At 54.7% G+C, this 22,561-nt stretch overlaps 1 protein-coding gene across 10 annotated transcripts in view; it reads right to left on the bottom strand.

Annotated features, from left to right (window-relative positions):
* RBPMS (RNA binding protein, mRNA processing factor) overlaps positions 1-22,561 on the bottom strand; it is a 171,530-nt gene continuing 148,969 nt past the window's right edge. For 2 of the 10 annotated variants that reach the window (XM_045997727.1, XM_045997726.1), the window contains 4 exons: positions 14,065-14,198; positions 12,172-12,241; positions 6,661-6,764; positions 1-223 (listed from right to left, as the gene is read on the bottom strand). In XM_045997727.1, coding sequence (XP_045853683.1) covers positions 6,750-6,764; positions 12,172-12,241; positions 14,065-14,198 — 219 coding nt within the window. In that variant the 3' untranslated portion in view covers positions 1-223; positions 6,661-6,749. Of the gene's footprint in view, positions 224-6,660; positions 6,765-12,171; positions 12,242-13,442; positions 13,888-14,064; positions 14,199-21,323; positions 22,405-22,561 lie in introns of those variants that run through there. The other 8 variants (XM_045997724.1, XM_045997723.1, XM_045997717.1 and 5 more) reach the window with 7 other exon arrangements.

Here is a 22,561-nt window from a genome sequence, read left to right as displayed (position 1 = left end):
TGGTTTTATTGTTGATATCTTTTATGTTTTGTTTGAAAATATCTCCAAACTGTACAGAAATGTCAGACCATGCGTTCACAAATAACACACTATTTTTTAAAATTATACAGTGTAAAAGAGTAAAACATTTTTATTATATTTGTTTCTTCGAGAAAAACAGATGTGTGATAGAGGCTGTGGCAAAGTCTTGAAGGGACCAGAACTGGGCAAGGTGTTTTCAAGCCTGAAACAGAAAGAGCACATGTGAGGGTGAGTCCGCCTTCCCCCGGGAAACCCCTGGGGGCGTCCCGACACTCACGGGTGTGTAGGCACAGAGAGCACGACCCCTCACCAGAGACCCAGACACATGGGCTGGACAGAAACTTTTCAAGACCTCCTTCCCCTGCACTTGCTAGGAAGTGCTCACGTGTGTTTTGCTTTGTGGCCCCCCAAAAAAAGTGGCTTCGAATCATCCTGAGACTTTGCCACTTGCAGAGTCCCAGTGTGGCCCCACGGTTTTCTTCACTGTTGGTAAAGGCTGCACTGTGAAACCTCTCCTATTACTCTGTCCCCATTTTCTTGCCATCTTCCTAACACGTCAGACCCAAATTTGGAGGTAGAAAAGGTCCAGGCAGAAGTAACTCCACAGACACTAGAACCGACCACAGGGAAAGGCTTGTGTGGGGGAGGAAGCTGTCAAGACAAGAGCACTGTAACCAACAGCCCCTCTGACCATCTAAGTCAGCCTTCTTCGGGAAGATGCGCATTCAGCAGGAAATCCTGAAGCAAGAAACCTCCCACGAACCCTCGCCAACAGCCTCAACTGGACGATTTCCGGAAATCTGAGCCAGCGCTGCAGCACCCGCACTGTCACCCAGAGATCGTGGCATAGCCTGTGGGCAGGTGACGGCAGAAATAAGGGGCCACGGGTCAGAAGATGCGACATCATAACCACACAGCTACGGTTCATGGAACAATCTCCCCGGGGAGAGACCGGGGTGCCGCTTTCAAGGACAGTGAGCAGGTCCTTCAGAACCTCACCTGTCACGTTCGAGTAACATGCGCCCATCTCGAGCTGTGGCCACCGCCTGGCCTGTGCTAGTCCATCAGTTTAACTCACCAAGAGGCCCAGCACTGGAGATGCTCCCAGGTCAAGCTCTGGGAGGCCTGCACATACTGCCTCGGGGATCCCCGCCCCCGCCTCACATTCTCAGCAGAGCTCGGACATGCCAGGAGCGCCCAGGGAAAGAAACGCCTTCTAGAAATCTCACTTCCGACTGCTTTGTCTCCCCTGGTGCCCAGCACAGGAGGGGCATTGCCGGTCTCTCGGCAGGTGCTCGCAAGGGGAAGGAGAAACCGGAGTGGGCCAGGATGACACATCCATCTGGGGTGCATGTCACAGGATCTGTGACGCACCGTGAACAAGGCCAGATGGGCCCACTCTTTTCACCTTTGGCCACACCCTGACTTGTAACCAGTGTGGACACCGGGTGTGTGTGGCCTGGAGCAGCCGACCTTCCCAATGGGCCCAGGACCTAATGGTCCCTCAAATGCCTGACAGGCCCTTGAACTGCCAAAGGAGCCTCCACTCCGGAGTGGGAAGAGGCAGCACCCCCAGCTCTGGACGCGCAGAGCAGGAAACCTGCTTAGACAAAGTGGGTACAAGACATTTTCCCCCACTCTCGCGGCTTGTTAGGCTTGGAACGAGTCCCACGTCAGCCCAAACTTGACCACAAGCCAGCAGCCCAAGCTGTGTGTTGGTTCCAGGAAACGGTTTCTGAGGAACAGCAGTCCCCCTACGGCTGTTCCTACTTTGGAACAATTCACAGGGGACGACGCTCGGCAGCCCTCAGACTCTGGGAACCTTCAGGGGCCTACACGCTGCCAAAGGCCTCTGTCAGAGAAACTGGGCTTGGAGAGCGCCATCTTGGGAAAGCAGCCAAACCTCCATGTGGGGACACGGCCTCGACACCAACGTCTGAAAGCAAAGCTGCCACACTGCCTTCAGAGACAGCGAAGGGATGGAATGAAGAAGCAAAGGAACACTGGGCCACCTGTGATGGCACCTGCCCACGTGCTTAGGATGGACCAAGGCCCTGTGGTCTTTTCCAGCCCTGGCCAGGGGCTTGGCTGGTCAGCTTTCTCCTCTGAAGAGCTCAACTACCGCCTTTGGGCAAGAACACATTGTCACTCCTGGCCTTTCTGATTCCACGGCCAGTTTCTGATTCTCTGATTCTGTCTGCTACGCCCTGGACCCTCAAGGGCACCATGTCTAAACCAGACTCCCGACCTTACCTTCTTTTTTTTTTTTTTTTTTTTTTAAAGATTTTATTTATTTATTTGACAGACAGAGATCACAGGTAGGCAGAGAGGCAGCCAGAAAGAGAGGAAGGGAAGCAGGCTCCCTGCTGAGCAGAGAGCCCAATGCGGGGCTCAATCCCAGGACCCTGGGATCATGACCCGAGTTCGAAGGCAGAGGCTTTAACACATGGCTTCCGCTCCTGACCCCTCTGCCTTTGTCTCCATCCTTCCACCAGCCCTTGGTGACATGGACACAGCCCTGCTCTCTCGGAGGACTGTGACTTCCCGTCCCACCGTCACCATCTCAGGCTTGCCTCTCCTGGTAGGTGTTTTTTTTTTTGTTTTTTTTTTTTAAAGATTTTATTTATTTGACAGAGAGAGATCACAAGTAAGCAGAGAGGCAGGCAGAGAGAGTGAGAGGGAAGCAGGCTCCCTGCGGAGCAGAGAGCCTGATGCGGGACTCGATCCCAGGACCCTGAGATCATGACCTGAGCCAAAGGCAGCGGCTTAAACCACTGAGCCACCCAGGCGCCCCCTGGTAGGTGTTTCTAACTCAACTCTTCATTTCGCTGTGGGCAGCCAACTGACAGAGATTCTGAAAACACCTCCTCCTCCTTTCTCCTGCCTCCCCAAGACCCAAATCCCTAACACATCCCTCAAGGCCCTCCAAAGCTTGGTCCTAATCCACTTAGGACGAGAACACGTGGTACAGCTCTTCCTCCTGCCCTTACACGCTCTGCGCTCTCAGAACCCAGTGGGAGCACTCCTGTGCAGGGCTTTCTCTTTGAGCTCCCACTGGGCGTCCTCACTGACTGTCCAGGCCACTTGTTTGGCTTCCTCAAGGATCAGCTCGGATTATTTTCCTCCTTAAGACTACGTCCTCCTGGGGCGCCTGGGTGGCTCAGTGGGTTAAGCCTCTGCCTTCGGCTCAGGTCATGATCCCAGGATCCTGGGATCGAGCCCCACATCAGGCTCCCTGCTCTGCGGGGAGCCTGCTTCCCTTCCTCTGCCTGCCTCTCTGCCTACTTGTGATCTCCGTCTTACAAATAAATAAATTAAAAAAAAAGACTACGTCCTACTTTCACCCCAGACACAGTCACTTGCATGTAGCAAAACGTCAGACCCCCCCCGCACTGTAGGGCAGTAAAGGAAATGCGAGCGACAGACAGTTAATGGCACGTGGCTTTGAGACCTGGTTCCTGAGTCGGGATAACGCCCCTGGCTGAGCGCCAGGAGCCTGTGCCCGGGGCCCCCTCAGCACCCTCCCAGAGCAGCTCTGGCCCTGATGGGGGCCTTCCCGAGAGGCACATGAAGGGGGGAAAGGGAGGGTGTGTCCAGCTGCCCCGGGGTTTTAGCAGCCGACCCTGCCCTCCCAGGACTCTGTTCCCTTCTTCCTGGACACTTAGCAGGAAGCGAGGTGCACAGGGCTGGCGCATTCTGGCTGAGGAGGAAGGCTTTGAAGGGAAAACCACGGAAGAGAGGAGAGAAGCAGGGACAAGAGCTGATAGTTTCCCGAGCTTTTCCATAACTGTGCTGTGGATATGTAATTCTCACATGGGAAAAGAATGCGTCCACATTGCCATAGATGTTCCCAGACTGAACAGAAGGTCAGAATGTGGCTATTTCAGTCCCTGTAAACAAGGAAGGGGTTTAGCTAAGAACGGAGTTCAAACCTTGGAATGTATTAACAAGGACATTTTAAACAGAATACAGAGACATCCGGGAACACAGAGCACCGTGGAGGGATGGGGGCGGGGTGGGAGAGGGTCAGGCTCTGTTTGCAGAGCAGCTTCTCCTCACAGCCTTTCCTGAATGGCAGTCAACGGACAGACAGCAGGGGGAAGTAGATGAAACAAAGCTCGTCAGAGGCAGGTCACCACTGTCCCGTGAAAGACCATAGAGAATGTCTGCTGTCTGAAGGAATGTGCTATAGTTCTGAAACATTTCATGTCCCTTGTCCTTGAGCAAAAAGATCAGCCTGTGGCCCTCAGGACCGGGCACAGCTGCCGCTGCTGGGTGCCACGGGCACGCCGCCAGACCCGGCCGGGCCTGCTCTCCCCGCGCTCAACTTTGGGCTCCTTCTCCCAGCAGTAAGAAAATTCTGTTTCCCTCCTCCTACTACATACACTTGGCCTATTTACTAACAATTTCTTTCCCAAGAGTTTCCCTAAATGTATTTATTTTTACCCAAAGCCAGATAAGGACCAGTCCCCTCTACCCAACTCCCAATAAACATGGACCAGTTTTCATTTTATAGCTGTAAAAACCGAATACTGGTATTAATTTGTAATAAAAAGCCTCATTAACATTTTAAAAGGTTCACAGGCTAGTCTCAGGAGACCAGTCTGCTGTAGTTGGAAACTCCTCCCCGGCATCCTAAACACACATCCTCACCTGCCCCTGCAGCGGGCGCCTATGGGCCCCAGGAACTTGCGCCAGCAGCCCCCCTCCCCGCGTGGGTTCCCGCTCCCACACCTGGCCAGAGAGGGCTCAGCCTCCTGGTGGTCCAGGTCGGAGCAGTGCTGGCCGGCAGTAGGCCACCTCCAGACTTGTTCTTGTAACCCACAGGGGGCCCCAGGACCGGCGAGCCCCACGCCGTACACGGCTAGTGGCAAGGCGCCCTCCGGCTCATCTGGCGGTGCTGGCTGGCCGCCTGCAAGCTCGCAGCTGCCCCGAGTCCCAGGGCTACTCCCACCCCTTTCCTGCTCCAGGTCACCAGGCCCTTCCATTGTCTAAATGAGCTCACCCCGTGCTCTGGCTACTGGACTCATCTGCATTTGCCTGGAACTACTGATGTTTGGGTTCATTTATTGCATTAAAAAAAAATCATTATTCTAACCTGCTTCCAAAAAATTACATGGGTAGGTTTAAATTGGTCTTTAAAGTGTGCCAGAGAAGGGGGAAGACAAAAACAACAATAACAAGATCTCCTCCTTTAAAAGGCTCTTACGGTGGGGGGCACCTGGGTGGCTCGGTCAGGTAAGCCTCAGACTCTTGATTTCAGCTCAGGTCATGATCTCAGCATTGTGAGATCGAGCCCCACCTCAGGCTCCGCGCTCAGCATGGAGTCTGCTTGAGACTCTCTCTCCCCCTCTGCCCTTCCCCCAACTCACACTCATGCTTGCTTTCTCTCCAATAAAACAAGTAAAACCTTTAAAAAACAAAAAGGTTTTACCAGGTGATAACACTGGCACGCACAGGGCGGGCACTGCTATGAGGAACCACGACGAAAAGACAACCTGGTAGCAGGCTACGGCACTGGTGGGACATGATGTGGAAAAACCTTCCCTGTTGCTGAGTTTGGTCAGTGTGACAAATACATCAGTGGGCAGAAAGACCCCAAGCGCAGGCTGCTGGCCTCCTGTCCCAGCCGAGGCGCTGGGCTGTGAAACACGGCGCACACGGCGTGCCCGCCTCTGCATGGCTCTACTCTGAGCAAGAAATACCTAAGTCCCAAAAATGTGGTAATGACCTCCTTGGCAGATCTGCCCGGTTCTCTGTCCTTAGCAGGAATCTTGCCCTCTTTCTGACTCATCTTTTCTTCATTGGCCCCTTGTAGAGATGAAATTCACCACCTTATTTGGGCCGAGACATAACTGTTCTGGGCCTGCCCTTGGCACTCCTGTTGTTCTAGGCCAAGTTCTGCAGAGACCGGAAGCCCCTCTGCACAGCAGCCAGCAGGCCGGTCCCCTGTGGGAATGCGACACCACTGCCGGAGACTACACCTCCTCCTAGAAATGATGAACTGCAAATCACTGACACCATCAGCCAACAGGCAAGCCCAGAACGGAGGAGTTAGTGAGCGCCCTGTCTCGTTCAGCTACGCCCAAGGGCAACCACTCATTTCTGAGGAGGCTCATGAAAACACTTCTGCATCCCTGGGAGAGGGCTACACTATATTCAGTACAACTGGATGAAGTCAGGGGGAATATACATGCCACATCTAAAAGATTCTCACCAAAAAGGTTAATTTCCAAAAAAGGCACAAGTGTCTATTTATCTGTAAAGTCCCATCAGTGGAACAGCTCATCCCACTGCTGTGGCATGGCCGGTTTGGGCACAGACCGTGTGGGCAGAGAGTCTGCAGACCCCCCCTCCCCCATGCCCTTTCTTAAGCACCTGTGGCTGATCAAGGTCATCAAAAGCAAACCCCTGACTGCAGCGCTCCACACCAGTGGTCTCAACCTGGGGCGCCCAGCAGAATCATCCGGGGGGGGGGGTGCTAACACCCGGACTGCTGGGCCCCATCCCCAGATGCCTGGGATCCCTCCCAGAGGACGCAGGTGCGATGATCCGAGCACACTGGTCTCCATCACCGTGCCCTGCCCAGGACACGCTGCCTCCCAGAAGGCCTGTTCAGCCTGTGACTGTGCCACTCACCAGCACGCTCCAGTTTTGTAGAACGGCTTGAGAACAGCAGCCACCACTGAAGGTTGCATTAATACCCACAAGACAGATTGCAGCCACCATCACACACCTGGAACCTGGGATAGAGAAAGAAATCACCCGTTACGGCGTGTGGTCATTTCCACCCCAGCGCTGGTCGGCTCTTACGGTTCCCTGGGTCCCGAAGGTCACCTATTCTGCAAACAAAGAATGGAGAGTCAGTGGCGAAGGGACCAAGGCCTCCACGGTGGAGCCAATGACCAGTGCCCGGTGAGAATGTTCACACCAGTGGCATGGCAGCTCCTCACGGGGACCACCGGCTTCGGGCCCAGTCAGAGCGAAAGCGCCCTCGTGGTGGAGTGTGGCTCCCGGGGGCTCCCTGGCACCAAGGCTGGAGGAGAAGGGACTCTGGAGCAAAGTGTGCTGGGGAAGACGTGGTCCTCAGACATCTGCTCAAGTAGGCGTGCGTCTGTCATGGGGGACGGACCAGAGCCACGCTGCAACAGCAGGCTGCCTGGCCAACGAGGCAAGGCAGCCATGCAGAAGATCCGAGGGCCAAGCCCCCAGGACTGTTCATAAGCCTCGTCAAGGAACAGTGCAGGACCTGAAGCCCCTCCAAAGAAAGAAAGCATCCCAAACCTATCCAGCTCCAGAAGCTGCCTCAGACCACAGTCACAACTACTGGTCAGCCCGAGGACATAAAAGCCATTCTCCGCAGGGTCCTGTGCTGTCGCATGCACCGATGAGCTAAACTTTGCTCCAAGCACCTTCTGGAAAACAAGTACTAAATGGAAACATTTGTGACTACAACCTGTTCCCAAGGGCCTGAGGATTCTGAAATATGAAGGTGCTGAAACCCAGCAGATCATAAATTTTTAATATTCTTCGGTAGGCATGACTGCCTCTGAGCCAGCTGGTTTTTGCGAGAATTCCCGGAGCCAAGGACGGATGCCTGCCTCCCAGCACGTGGATGCCAATGGCCCTCTTCCCTGCTAATCTCTTGCGTGTTCAGGCCTGGCCCCGCCGCTCTCCTGCCTGCAGACAAAGAGGTCGACTCGAGCACATGGGGCGTCGTGAACAGGAGTATGCAAGGTACTGCTGCGAACCCCGAGTTCCCCACAGAGGCCTCCCTGATCTGCTCCCCGGACAATGGCTATCCCCCAAGGCCCTCGTGCTCACAGCCAGAGACGGACGAGGCTGTTCCTCCCAAATCAAAACACGAGGAATACACAGCTTTACATTCTGGTCTTACTATCTCTCGGCGTGTCCTTCTCTCGTTTGTTGACACTGTAACTACATGTGCTTATAATTTCTGTGCATGGTCTTGGTCCTAGGCCAGGGAGATTCTCAGAGTTCTCAAAGAACGCCCTCCCACAGCTACCCCAGCTCCTAACTCACTCAGTTTTTTTGATTTAACTACATTTGGATACCCAACAAGGAAGACTGTGTAATCACTCCCTCTAAAGAGTTACTAAAAACTTGCTCATGTTTTCCTGTTCTCAACGCATCTGGGAAATGGATCGTTTTCAGGGATTATCATGTCATCTGGGGTTGTCTACCCCGTGGCTGGACCGTTAGCCAAACTCCAGTGATGCGCAGACAGAGCTCGTAGCCAGACTAAACACCATCAAGCAGGATGCGGAAGAAATTAAAACCCAAATGACACCCACCCCTCTGCTGCTCTTACTTCCGCCACTGATGACAGTAAACCCGACACCCCCGCACCCTCAGGAGGGGCTTTCCTCACACACCCTCCTCGAGGGTCCTGAGCAGTCACTCTTCCCTGTCACATGTGCGGCCATGACTCCCACCCACTAGAACTGGAATTCCTTAGGGGCACAGGCCTGGTCTTCGTGCAGATTTTTCCACCTATCTAGCACATAGTGGACATATATGTTTACTTAGGGGTGCCTGGGTGGCTCAGTGGGTTAAGCCTCTGCCTTCAGCTTGGGTCGTGATCTCAGGGTCCTGGGATCGAGTCCTGAGTCGGGCTCTCTGCTCAGTGGGGGGCCTGCTTCCCTCTCTCTCTGCCTGCCTCTCTGCCTACCTGTGATCTCTGTCTGTCAAATAAATAAATAAGTCAAAATATTAAAAAAAAAAAATACGTTTACTTAAAGGATGAAGAGCTTGTTTACTTTTCTAGTCTAGTCCCTGATTTCCCAGGAAGAGGACAAAGTGTGTAAATGAAAAACCCCTGCAGGGCCCTGAGGAAACAGACCCCGGACTGTTGAGGATTTGGAGGGTGCTTCCCCCACCACCCGACGAGCTCCGCATGTTGGGAATGACGGCCTGTGTCTGTGTATAGTCGTCATGGCTGATGTCACTCCTGCTCGTCTTCTAATCAGGTGCCACCTTCCCACAGAAGACCCCCCCGCCCCCCAGAACAAACAGGAAGGCCACGTGGAACAGGGATGTCACTGTCCTTACCTATCCTACATTTGGCCTTTCTGAAAGACCAGTTTTGCAGTAAAATGTTAATTATTATTTCATCAGAACCACTGTTCTCAATTCTAATTTACATTTCCCTACCATTACGTAGCCTGGACTATTAGCTCAGGACTTGATCCAAGAGACTAGAAGGAGCCTGAGGAATGGATCCACACTGCGCTGATCTAACCTCAGGCAGGATGGGAGACTAGAGTCCTGACCGCAAGTGCGGTGGTAGTAAGTGCAGTGATCCCTCCTCCCCGCTCACCACCCCTCCCGTGCTCTCTCCAACCCCCAGGAAGGAGTCTGGCCCGTGGCCCAAGTTTAGCACAGAACGAACCGTGCACCCACAGGAGACACTCCGCCTGCATAAGGGTCTGGCAGCTTCGCAAGCCATACTGCGAAGGGGGAAGCCGCTAGGCCTTCCTTGGTAGCTACTGCTGCCTCTGGGTCTCTGGTGGATAGGTCTGTGGGAAGGATGATCTGGAACAACTTAGGTGAGCGGAGAGAAACAAAGGGCAGGATCTCACTAGCTGGAACCGTGCAGCTGCTGCATGATCATGCCTTCCCTTCGGCCTACATAAATGCTTAAAAAAGTCCTTCCTCAAGCCCTGCGCCTCCACCATCCTCGGCCAATGGCCACTGCCAGGTTTGGACACATTCTCTCAGCCGACTCAACCTTCCTACACCAGCCGCTACTACCGACCCCAGCTGCTCACCACTGGTCTTCCAGGCTCCGTGCGCCTGCGGACACTCTTCGTTTTCCACAGGCTGCTCATCCTCCACTGATGCTACAGCCGCGTCAGGGCTGCGTCCTGCTGACCTCTCGTCCGGTTTCATCAACTGCCTCAACTTCCTGCTTACGCCGAATGCCAGGTCTACCCCCAACCCATCAGCTCCTTCGTGAGCTTCAGAATTCCCAGTTACCCAGTCCTGGGTCCCTCTGGGTGCACACCTGGCAGTCTCTGAGAACGGACAGATGATGCACGGTCCTGGGGGGCAGAGGAGCACGTGACCTATCAGTGCCTCCTGGAGCCAAATGACAGGGCTGCACCCACCTCGCCCCGGGGAACGGGGGCACGGTCCCTCGTGACGAAATGACTAAGGCTTTTGTGCACAAAGAACAGAGAGCCAGGGACAGGTCATTTTAAAAATTAATTATGGGCATATGGATATGGTACATGGACTTGGGGAGTCCTGGACATAATGGACCCCAGAATATACCTCAAAGCTTACCAATTTTATTTCCAGGAAGAGAAACCCAAACTTTTACATTTCACAAAATAGTAAAATATTTTAACTACTTTCAGTATCTACCATGGACTGACTTTTTTCCTAAGAAGCTACATTTAAAATGCACGTGCCATTCACAGATACTAGCACTTCATGTAAAATGGGTACGTGAACACACATGCAACAGCATTTCAGAATAAGGGGCAAATATAAACAGCATAAAAAAAAATCTACTACACTGCCCTAATTTTTCACCTCATTATAAATAGATTAGCGGTAACTCTAACATAATGACCACTGGCCCAGAGATCTCTGTAAGTGGGTGTCACTGGTTTAGGTTCTGGGTAGATTAGGGCCAGGTTTCTCAAAATGTGCTCTATGTGAAACCTAGCGTGTCTCCCGAGCGTGTGTGAAAGAGAGGGCTCCCTTGTCTCCAACGATTTTGAGGAATGTCGCATCCTTGAGTTCCCTAATCCTACAGATTTATGATGCTCATGTTATAATAAGGGTCCCAAGAATCTTTTGGTAAAAAACAAACAAGCAAAAAAAAAAAAAAAAAAAAAAAAGTGTTCTTTTTTACCTTGGCAACATTTACGTACTCTGCCTCCCATCATCCCCAAGGACTAGCGTTGCTCTGGCCACTTAGGAATAGGTACAAGTCTAACTTACTGGAGTTGAGCAAGCAAAGAAATACGATCCCTCAACTTACGCATCACCCCACCAGCAGAGCAAGAATCCTGACCAGTTGTGGGGTGGGTGTGCTGCCTGGCCACTCTGATGCCCACCACCAATTCTCCCGTGTGGTGAGGCCCTTCCTCCAGAACAAGGACGCCGGCCTTCCGACCGAGGACGGGAGCTCTCTACAAGTGCTGGCCTCTTAGGGCGGTAAAGACTTCAGCCAATGAAGTCCATGCTCAGCCGTCACCCTGGAAACTGAAATGAAGGTTGACATGACCCGCGACCACCCCCCGCCCCGGCGAGACTTCAGGTCAGCAGGGCAGCTTGCCAGAACTCTTTGAAAATCCTATTCAGTGCCCTCCTTCCTCCTCACTAGGAGAGCACTGACCTGTATGAGGCCAGCCTGGCAGCTCCTGCTTCCCCAGTAGGTCCCCTGTGAATAGTGAGAAATTGTTCCCCACTGAAGTTGAACCTGACCCTGACCAGAGGCCAGTTTTTCCCACATAAGTCCTTCAAAAGATCATCGTATATAGGTACGTACACAATTCTACCATTTCTAAATGGATGAAGGTCAGGTCCCTCCCTACTGTCACTTTTCTTCCCGGCTTGTCAAGGAGTGATAGAAACCAGAAACCATAGACTGTCGAAGTGTGACATCTCAGCGACTTTCCTTGAGGGCAGATGCCCCAAACTGACACCCCATATCAGAGTTCAGAATTTAAGAGAAATTCGGTCAAGATACCCAATTAAACGCAGCGTTTGTAATTTCATACAAATTATCTATTTACAGAAAAAAAAAAAAAGTCGGTAGTTCCCTAAAGCAGGGTTAGGCCTCAAATAAAAGGGCGCCAAGATTACAGTTTCCTGGACCAGACCCTCGAAGGAAAGCGAGCCCGCGGGCACCGGCACACCGCCTGCCTTCCGGGCAGCGCCAGCTCGGCCCAAGTTCAACGCATGCACGAAGTCCAGTCTCCAGACCCCGCCGGCGCCGGTGCTGCCGTGTCACCCCGTGTCCTGCCCCCCGGCACGGAAGCCGCGCCAGGCAATGCTCTGTGATGCGCAAGACTGGGATTCGGGGTCTCAGGCCCCAGGAGACTCTCCGGGAAGAGCCACCGCCCCCCCCGCGGACGTGCGCTGCGCACGGGGCCCTCGGGCACGCGTACTCACACGGTATTCAGCAGAACTGACGGGACTTCCAGCCCTGAGAAGTAGCCTCGGACGGAGGGAGCCAGCGCATCTGCAAAGACACGTGCGGAGAAGGCGGTGAACCAGGGGTCCCGGACGACGCTCTTGCTTGTCAGGGGGCACCTGCCGGGCAGCCGCCCCCTCGCAGTTCCCAGATGGGGCCCGCTTGCTCCCAGGCGCTGAGGACCAGCAGCGGACCCGGTGGCTCCCACCCTCCCGGACGAGGCCGGGGCTCGGGCCGCCTCCCGGGCTGTGCAGGCGCATATCGGCTTCCACAGAGGAGCGACGGTTCTCCACCCATCTGTGCCAGCAGGCTGGCCAGGACGTCTTTGAGATTCTGCTCCTGTTCTTTTGAAAAAGGGGTTCTGGCTTCTGGGCCCTGTGGGGTATGTGGTACCCCAAGGCCTCTGCTCACTCTGCTGAGAAGGACCTGCAGCCCCAGCTTCCCCACGAGGTTTCCAAATGGAAGGCCGGCAACAAAACAAATGGACTGGGTGATGCTTTGTCCACCTCACAGAACGTTCCCGGTCCTGCGCTGAGGAAAATGCGAAGAAACAAGCCAAAGGACAAGCGCACTTTGGCTTTAACAAATGTCCGTCTGTGGGCAGTGTCGGTTCTGCCCGCAGTCTTTGGCCAGAAGCTAGGAATGGCCATTTTCCGCTGCTGCTGCTCCTGTTTCCCCAGAGGAGGGAAGGCCTCCCCGGAAAGCCCGGGAGCAACACAGGCAGCTGGGGGCGCGGGCGGGGGGAGAGCGATTACACCAAACCAGGGAGACGCCAGAAGGGCTGGATGGCTCTGTGGAGAGGGGCTTCGTCCCCAGTGTGGCAGGAGAAAGACGGATCTTTGACCTGGGTCTGGCCCAAATTCTAGACTAGAAGGCAATGCTGGAAGGAATTTGACCCTGATACATCTACTTCGATGGTTTAACAAAACAGATTTTGCGGGAGAACCCCCTTTCCACGCGGCACCTGACTCAGATCTCCAGGGCGTAGCAGATGCAGCATCCGGCAGAGGTGGACATGCAGGGGCCGGAAGCCCGCAAGGCCGCTGCAGAACTGGGGGGGGGGGGTGCGCGCTGGGGGGTTAATGACACCCCTGCCTCTGCTAACCTTTTACAGGTGGGGGAATCAACTGAGAGCTGGGTATTCTGAGTGACGTCCCACAGGCACAGAACCCAGTAGGGTTGGGATCCAGGGTCCGGGCTCCACTAGCTCTCGTGACTTGTCTAGGAGCGGCCCCCACACAAAGCTCACACAGGATCCCGGCCGTCGGTCTTGGGCCACACGCAGGAGTCCTCAGCATTTCCTTCTGCCCCATGGGCCTTCTTCCTCTTGGCTCTCAACACAGGGTGAGGGGCCACACTGGGGGACTCGATCCCAACGTGGGGCCTCACCTACTTGGGAAACGAAGACTTAAAAAGACCAAAGATGCTTTTTGAGCTTCTCCCCATACCAGGAATCCAGCTCAGGGAACCCCCTCGGGCCAGCTGTTAATGGGAGATCCTCTGGGGACCACCTATAAATCAGATCACCAGCTTGAGGGGTCCCCCACATTGTGAGAGGGCAAAGCTGTATTCCTCGGGAGCCAGCAGCAGGTACTGAGGCTAAGGCTAGGCCAGAGTCGTTTTCCACACTCAATAGCAGTTACAGGGATGAAGGACCAGAAACTCTTTGCAAGCAGGTAGGCTAAAAACACGTCCTTTTGGGAATTCAGGAGTATATGCAGAATAAAGAAGAGAGAAATAAAGGAGGGAAGTGTGGGAGGATGGGAAGGACAAGGGAGGGAGGAGGACAGGGGTGGAGGAGGACAGGGGTGTAGGAGGAGGGGGCAAAAGGGAGAAGGTCAGTGAGAGAAAGACAAAAATTTCATACCTACCCATGGCTTATGGCTTTGTGCGTCTGAATCCACTTGCTCACTAAGCAAAGGGCAGACTTGGAGCTGCCTTCCTGAGACAGGGGGTAAAGGAGGGGATGGGGGCACAGCCCCATGGCAGGTGGGGGGCTGGGGACCTAAACACACAGTGGGAGGGGATGGGTCTGTGTGCGCTGGAGTCGGAGGGAGCGTGGTGGTGGCGACTGGTGCTGCCCGGGTGTGGGGCTGGGGCGCTGAGCCCCAAGAGGCCAAGACATGTTGGTGTTTCAGAGACACAGGAATAGGGAGGTCTGACCAGGGGGGTGTGGACACAGTGGATGGCATGACTTTTGGTGACGGTGACTGCGAGAAGGAAGCCCTTCATCTCCCACACACCACCCCAGCCTCAGCCAACCTCTGGTGCACGCTGGCCTCTTCCCCCCGCCCGTCCTCGCACCCGGAGCCCCGGAGTCAGCCCGGGCTAGAACACCTGAGCACTCCGGGGTGACAAGCAGGCGGACTCTGGGCTGTGGGGTCTGGGAGAAGTTGTACTCAGCTCGCCGAGCTGAAGATGGCCCACTGGCTGATTCTCGGGGAGGATATGGTGATGGAGTCAACAGAGGCCCCGAAATTCATCCCTCTGTGCTCCATGGCTCGGACACTGCCCCTTCCAACAGGGTGGCTCTTCTCACGGCATTCCATAGACCTCCAAACCCACAGCCTCTTGCAGGTCTAAGGGGTGCAGTGGCACCCACTTGCCAGCAGAGGGCAGTGCCTCCCCCAGGGCCCAGGCTGAGCTGCTCCCCCGCATTCCTGTGCAGCAGAGCAGAGCAGGCAGAGCTCCTGGGGGCTACCCGGAGTTTGAGCAGCAGGCACCTGGTCCAGGTGAACAATCTGTTTTGTGCTAACTACTGCCATCCTCGGGAAGCCCCCCACTTGGGCTGCCTGTTCTGCTGTGGTTTCTGGCCATTCCTGCCCACTGCCTAGGGGCTGCTTCAGTGCGTCATCAACACTGGGGAAACCTGGGCTTCCCTGACTCCCTCTCCAGACACGATGGAGCAGGAGTAGGTCTATGCAGCTGACTTTCTGTGTAAAACGGGATCCTGTCTGTAGAAAAATGTGCATGAGCTGGCACACACCGACACACACCAACAGCACACTCAACAACCCTGCCTACCATCCTGGGGGCTTCCCAGGTCCCTAGCAGAACCTCTCCCGATGTCTGATCCACACCAGCACCGCTGCTCACGCTGCCAGGCGGCTAAGCACACCACTGCACGCACCGGGGCCTGGGAGCCCATAAGCAGCCCGGAAGATCCTGGGCCGCCTCTCCCCTCAATCTCGGTAACGCTGAGTCATGACCACTCTGGTTCACTATCCAGGGGCTACACTGCTTGGGGTTCCACCATCACACTTTGGGAATGCTCTTCGAAACACAGCGGCCCTGCAAGGTGACACTGAGGTCTCCCGTGCCGTAGCATGGACGGTTCCAGCTCCTGCGACACGTGTGAGAGAGCTCGGACAGCAGAGAACCCACAGAAACAGAGACAGCCCAGGGCAAAAATAAAATGGAATGCTAGGGAAAGTAGTAAGCATCCGTAAAAGTCATTTCTGTCCTCTTCCACTTACAGAGGAGGCAACTAAGACCCAGAAGATTAAAGCAGACACAGAATTCACACTCCCAACCGTGTTGCCGCAGCAGGAGGACCCTGACCGGGCTCTAGAGTGGGGCCCTCAGCCCTTCAGCAGGGCCTGGGAGCAGCGCAGCACAGGGCAAGCAGTGAGACTACAGACCTGCGCTCTCCTCCCCACCCCTCCCTTCTAGCCACCGCCTGGCCTCACCGCACCGGCCTTAGAAGCAGCAGAGATGCCTACCAGGTGCCCGCCTCAGTGAAAGCAGTGACCAGCGGGTCTCAGAATGTGGCCCCTGCCCCCCAGTGTCACCGGAACTTGTCAGAAATGCAGAAAGCTCTGGGAGAGAAACCCCAGTGCCTGCATGTCACAAGCCCTTCAGGAGATGATGCACGAGTCCAAGTTTGAGAGAGACTGCTCCCGGGTCAGGTTTCCAAAGCACGGCTGGCCGCAGGCTGTCTAGAGAAACTCTGGGGTCAAGCCAGAGAGAAAAGCAGTCTCTGTCCCTTCCGCGGAATCGAGATACACATTAAAGACTCCAGAAGTTCCACCATGACTAAACACGCCTGACTTGCTTTAACCCTGGGTTTCCCAAATTTATCCACCCACAGAATGTTTTCATGACGCTCACCGGCAGTTGCTCAGAAATACTGGAGTGGAAAGCCCCTTCCGGGGGTGACTTTTGGGGGGTCTGGGAAGCTAAAGCGTGACAGTATGGCATCCAAGTTTCTAGCTCTTAACGAAGCTCGTACAGCAGCGCTGTACCTGAATCCGGATTTCCCCAGGACGCGCTGTCCAGAGCCGCGCTCTCCTTTTCTAGGCACGGATATTCAGGGTCCTACACGGTGCCCGGGAAGGAGCGCTGACTACCCCGCTGGGGCTCTCCCAACACTGCGACAGCAGCAGGAGCCCCTCACACGTTCTGCAGTTATAACCACGTCTGGCCCGCTCACTCCAGGCCCAAGGATCCACTCCGAGCAGCAGCACCAAAGAAAGCACGTCAGGTCCTACAGCAAACCTTGCCAAAGGGCTCTAGGCTGAGAGGCTGGCAAGCCAGGAGCACACTGTGGTCAAGAAACTCCAAACTCACCCAAGAGACTTGATTGGTCTGCCATACAGAAGAGATGATCTTCTTTATGGGACTAATCACAGGGTTCTTTAAAACAGCAGCCCTGCCCTATCTAATACAGTGTTCACCAAAACTGGCAAACACTTTGCAGGAATTTGTTCCATGAAATGAGGCCCACCGAGGACCGCTCTAAAGGAATCTCCAGCCCCTCCCCTCCCCCAAGGGCTGGCCCATCCTCTCTCAGCAGATGCGGAGGGCACAAAATGCAATCCCATTCTTTCTTTGTCCGCATCTAATACCCTTGCCTAGGGCAATTAAACAAGTTGCCATCATCTAGGCAAAATGTCAAGATCTATGTGAATTGCTCCAAAGGTTAAGTCGGCCCTCCGACCTACCCCAACTGCCAGGAAGGGAGCGAGCAAGTTAGTCCTGGCTCGAGGACGCTCCAGCCCAGCCGTATGCCCGCGCAAGATCTCCCTGTCTGGACGGTGGGATAAGGCTGGGGCCTGACAGGTCTAGACCCCTTCGAACACCTCCTGCTAAGACCAGTCAAGGCTGGGCTTAATTAACCGTAAGCCTTCGGGGATCACTTTCTCTCCTGGGCTTTTAGACTCCTTCCCTGTCTGTCCTAAGCACAAGCCAGGTTCTTGCCTTCAAACGGGCATGAGAAATGTGCTCAGACACCCCAGAAGCTCACTCAAGACGCCACTCGGGCCGAGGGCACCCAGGCGTGTAACTTCCTGTGTCAGATCAAGTCCACGGTGGCTGCTTGTCATCCATATTTAATTCTGTCAGTCTGTGAATTTTTAACTATGTTTGCTATCAAGGGCCATTAGAGGTCCCCAGGAGCTGAGCCCAGCGAAGCGAGAAGTACTTCGCGGCGGAGTGCATGAGGCTTGAAGTCGGGGTGGCCCACTTTCCCATCCTGTCACCGAGCTCTGGCCTTCCCCACTGGCAGCACAAATCCTGAATAAAACATGATCCCATTTGGAGTCGATTTGCCTTTTTCCCCCCCGTCAGAATTGGTTCTCTTCAAGAAGTTCACTTTCTTTTTATGAAGGCTCCATTTTGTTTTTCTAAACTTTCTCTGCAGCCTTGGTTCTGTTTCCAGGGCACTTAGAATTCACATATTTTCGGATGGAAGCTGGGTGCCCACTCCTGGGAAGGGAGGGGCCGGACCACAGCCTCGCTTCGGCGCACACGGCGGCCCCACGCTGCTTGTTCCCTTGGTGGGGTGCTGGTCTCAAGTCCCTCTACCCTAACTACTTCTAATGCTACAAAGGGAGGGCTCTGGGCCGTGCGAGATCAAGTTCTAATAAAAAGGAGGAAACAGAAGAGCGGGGTTAATAATGATGACTCCGGGCCAAGGAGTGTACTCCGTCCCTCGGAATGACCCCATCAAGTAGATGCTCATTCTTCCCACCTGGAGATGAGGAAACCGAGCTTCCGTGAGGGTTAAAAGAAACCTGCTTCAACTCCCGACGGTAGCACAGTGGGTGGAAACGGTCATTAAAACTGGCCTGTTTGACTGTAAAACGAGTCCTGGTTCCATACCAGACCCTCTGCACCGTCCTAGTGGGACGGTCCGACCACCTGTTTGCTGATCATCTCAGGGAAGAGGTGGGCTCACGGACTCGGGGAGGAGCTCTCATTGCGAATGAGGCCAGGGGGCTCAAAGTCACAGGCCCTGGGAAGTTTAGCTTACAAAGGTCAAAATGAAACATGCTGAAAGCAGACCTGAAAGATGGTGCCCCAAGTGAAGGAAACCTTGCAGCCCCCGCAGTCAGGAAGAGGCCTACTTGGAGCTGCTCTCTCGGTCATGGCAACAGTGAATTTGAGGAGAGTCTTGCCGGGATCCCCAACCACCGCCGGGGCCACAGCACCAGGGGTCGCTCGGGTTTCTGGACAACTGCCGCTGCCGCTGCAAGCTGCCCGCTGTGGTGAAGCTGGAGGCTCGGCGGCAGCAGCAGCTCTGGCCAAAGGAGCGCACCATCCCCGGGCATCCTGGCGGAAGGATTTCGCACAACTTCTGAAGAGGCCCGTGAGGACCGGCCGCATGTTAATGGTTCCTACGGCCTCACTAAGGACTCCCGTTCTCCAGATACTGAACAGCAGAGGAGGGGATGAGGACAGAGAAGGTAAACAGGAGGTCTTCTGCTTGGCGAGGGTGGGGTCCTCTAGGGTTTGGCCAGAGGGCTATGGAGAGTAACTTCCCAAGGCACACAAGGCAACACTGCCACCTGGAAACAAGGCCAGGCAGGACTCTAACGGAGGGACTGTGGGAAGAATGAGCCAGAGTCCAGGGAGGAATGCGCCGGATGACCTTTCTCTTCTCCAGTTTCTCTGATAGGAAAGCAAGATAAGGCAGCAGCTGGAAAGTTCAGGGACAACGGGTTTGACTGAAGCAACACACAGGAACCACACTCGCTCTCTCTGGGAATTCAGCTGTTTCCCACTCTTGATCTATTTCCTGTCAGGGAGAGGTTTGCTCCTGACAGGCGTGTCCGGGCCTGCTGTGGGGGGAGACTTCCTCTGGGGACGAGTCCTCCCTGCGCTGGCCCAGGCTGCAGAGACCTCGCTGCTGGATGGAGGCTGGGTGCCGTCACTGGTAGCTGTCCCCAGATGGTTCGCCTTTCTCACCTGCCCGTTTATTCTTTCCAACCTCCGGCCTTCCATCTGGCCGCGGCCACGAGGGCTCTGGGGCTGCCTCAGTGGGGTTAAGATGTTGCTGGATGCCTGGAGCATTCGAAATGATCACAGCCTGGTGGGGAGCTAGTCCTACGTTTCCTTCTCCTTGTTGAAAATGCACACGCTCCTTAAAAAACCTGACATTTAGGAAGCGCTTACTACGTGCCTCTCTTGTTCAAAGATCTTAGTTACTTACTTGGGAAAGAAAGTGTGAGAGAGAAAGCACCAGACAGGTGAGGGTCAGAGGGAGAAGCAGGCTCCCTGCTAAGCAGGGAGCCCCAGGCGGGGCTCGATCCTAGGACCCTGGGATCCTGATCTGAGCCGAAGGAAGATGCTTCACTGACTGAGCCACCGGGCACCCCCAGGCACTCTTGTTCTACGTGAGAGATTCTTAGGCTTTACTGAAGCCCAGAGAGGTTAAGTAAGGCACTTGTTCCGTCGAGGTCACACAGCTCACCCAAGGCAGAGCTAGTGTGTGACCAGGTAGCTCCAAAGCCCGCACGGCCAACCCCTGCTCCAGGCTCAGCCCTCCCGAAGAACTCGAGTTCTGGCACAGGCCGGGCCTCCTGGGGCAGGACCAGCAACAGCCCTGAGGTGGTCTGGGAAAGGTCAGGGGGCTCTGCGCTCCCTTCTAAGTGGCAGACACAGGCCCAGAGCTCAGAGGAGGCCAGCGCTGGGAGCACAATGCCTGGCCGGCCTGCCCCAGCCTGGCCTCGTGTGGGAGGTAAGCCAGGGGCTCCTAGACCAGAAAGCTGAACAAAATCAGGAGCTAGACAAGGCTAGCACATTCGGGAGAGAGAGCACCTAGGGGCAGGTCCCCCTCACTGACTGACCTTCACAGAGCGGGAGGTTTAAAGGGAAAGGCACATTACCAGAGGATCCACAGTTTCATCGATGTCTAAAAACAATTTAAAGCCTTGGGCTGATCAGCCCCCAAAGGCAACCTCTGCAGCCCCTCCAAGCTCCGCTCTCCCAGACAATCACAAGCCCCGGGCTGCAGGGAGCCCGCAGCTGCTGGAGAAAGCCAGGCCCCGAGGACCAAGTCTCAGGTGGTAGGAGCTGGTGCCATCCTGCAGGCCCGGAGGCCAATGCCCTGAACCTCCCAATTCTTCCCTTCCCTTCGAGAGAGGCCAGCTGCTGGGGTGCTGATGCCCCACCCACGGGCCTTGGTCAGGCTCCCGCTGCACGACCAGCCACCCTACAGCACTGCTGAAAACCGAAGTGGCCTCACCCTGTGAGTCCCGCCCCCTGGGAGCTCCCCCAAGGCCACACTCCCACATGGCCTGCTCCCTTCCTCTCCCCTGGGCCGTGCTCTTGAGTGACACCCCGTGCCAAACCAGATCTCCTGTGTCCCATCTCAGTAGTCTCCACAGGACATAGTTAGTCGCTACATGAAATTCGTTTTTATAGAAAAGTGTAAAGGTTCAGTTCGCAGTTGCCTCTCGCTGAGTAACCGCCTGGCTCTGGCGGGCGGGCGGCCACACGCTGCTCCCGCCCCCCCTGCCCCCCGCGATCTCTCTTCCTTCCCTGTGTGTCTGGGTCACTTTTCCTATGGTCCATTTTTGTACTGAGTTTGGGTTTAACCTTTACAATTTGTCCAGTGTGTCACAAGGCACCTCCCAAGGGGCACATCCCGCCCTGGGAAGTCTGTGCTCCGATTTTAGAATGTTCTGCGACAAGCAGGTGACGGGTTCCAGCCGTGAGCCGCAGAGCAGGCCTGGAGATCTGCCGTGACTCAGGACCAGTGACGCCTCCGAAGGAGGAGCAGGTACCTGGGAGTTGCTCTCTCAGTCCTACTTACCTGGACGAGCTTCTGGCCCAACAAGGTGGCTCTGGTCAAGGGTAAACGCTATTCTCTTTCTAGAATGTAATGAGAACAGCGCACTTTGTTGGCTTTCTCTCTGCCCTGTCAGCAACAAGACGGAATGACGGCACCAAGCAAAACTGCACGGGGACGGAAAAGGCTGAGCTGTGGGAGGGCGACATGGCGGAGGTGCGGTATGGACTTGAGGGCAGAGCTGTCCTAAAAGCCATGGACGAAACCTGCCCTCCTGTTCGCAGTGACTTTCAGAATACATTTAATGAATTTCAAACACCAGTGACCTTAAAACTAAACAGGACGATCTTGTCCTCAAATGTGAACGATCTTCTCAGAACTCCGTTGTTTGCTGCATCAAGATGTTCTTCGTCTCCACTAAGGACGCGGCGGGACCGCAGCCCACAGTCACATTACCTTGCGCCGTGACACCTCAAAACTGGGATGTGGCATCAAGCAGGCATCTTCAATCTAGAGACGGAGGCGCCAGACCACAGACGGGAGCCGGAGCAGAACCAGAAGATGTGACTCCTGATCGTCAATGACAGTTCCTGCCCCTTGGGTCCTCCTTCCTCCGGATCAGGGTGGACAGACCAGAGAACACACTTCTTCGATTCCAACAGGCTTCCGATAGCCAGACACACCATCCCTGCTGAAGCAAGATCTCCTGGCAGAGCCAAGCCACGGATGCGAGGCAGAGAATCTCCCAACGTGCAGCTCTTGATGGCTCGGGAGCCCAAGAAGAGACCAGAAGCAGCAGTGAGGCCTTGGCGCTGGGCCAGGTCACTGCTGGATGCTCTGAGGGCTTTTCCCACGTGGTGTGTGCTCAGTGTCACGGCCTGATTCTGGCGTGATCTCAGTCAGAGATAACCTCTTAGCTCCAAACTCGCATCACCATGAAAACAAAACACTGAAGTCTGCTTGAGATCATTTTTGCGCTGATTAAAATTTTTATTGAAATCTCTCAAATGTTACCAAGAAATAATTTTTGCAAAACGGGGGAGGGGGGAATAGCTAACAAGCAAATTCAGCATGGGAGCTCCCTCTGCTGGTCTGCAGTAGGCTGGTATGTTACAAACACATTCCCAGAGACAAATCTAATTTGCTGGAGAAGTGGACAAAAGACAGGTGTGTTGGGCTTTGCCTCAGGAGAGAAACACTAGAAGAAAAAAAAAATCCAAGTCTCAAAACAGAGCACAACATTGCTAAGAAAAGCAAAATAATATAAAAGCTTCTCCAAAGACATACAGTAAGATCTCCAAACAGAACTGGGATCATCCACTAAGGGGACGCTTCGTTTTTGTCTTCCCCACTGC

Source organism: Meles meles, chromosome 2 (assembly GCF_922984935.1).
Source record: "Meles meles chromosome 2, mMelMel3.1 paternal haplotype, whole genome shotgun sequence".
NCBI classification, from domain to species: Eukaryota; Metazoa; Chordata; class Mammalia; order Carnivora; family Mustelidae; genus Meles; species Meles meles.
This window is presented reverse-complemented; position numbering and strand designations above follow the sequence as displayed.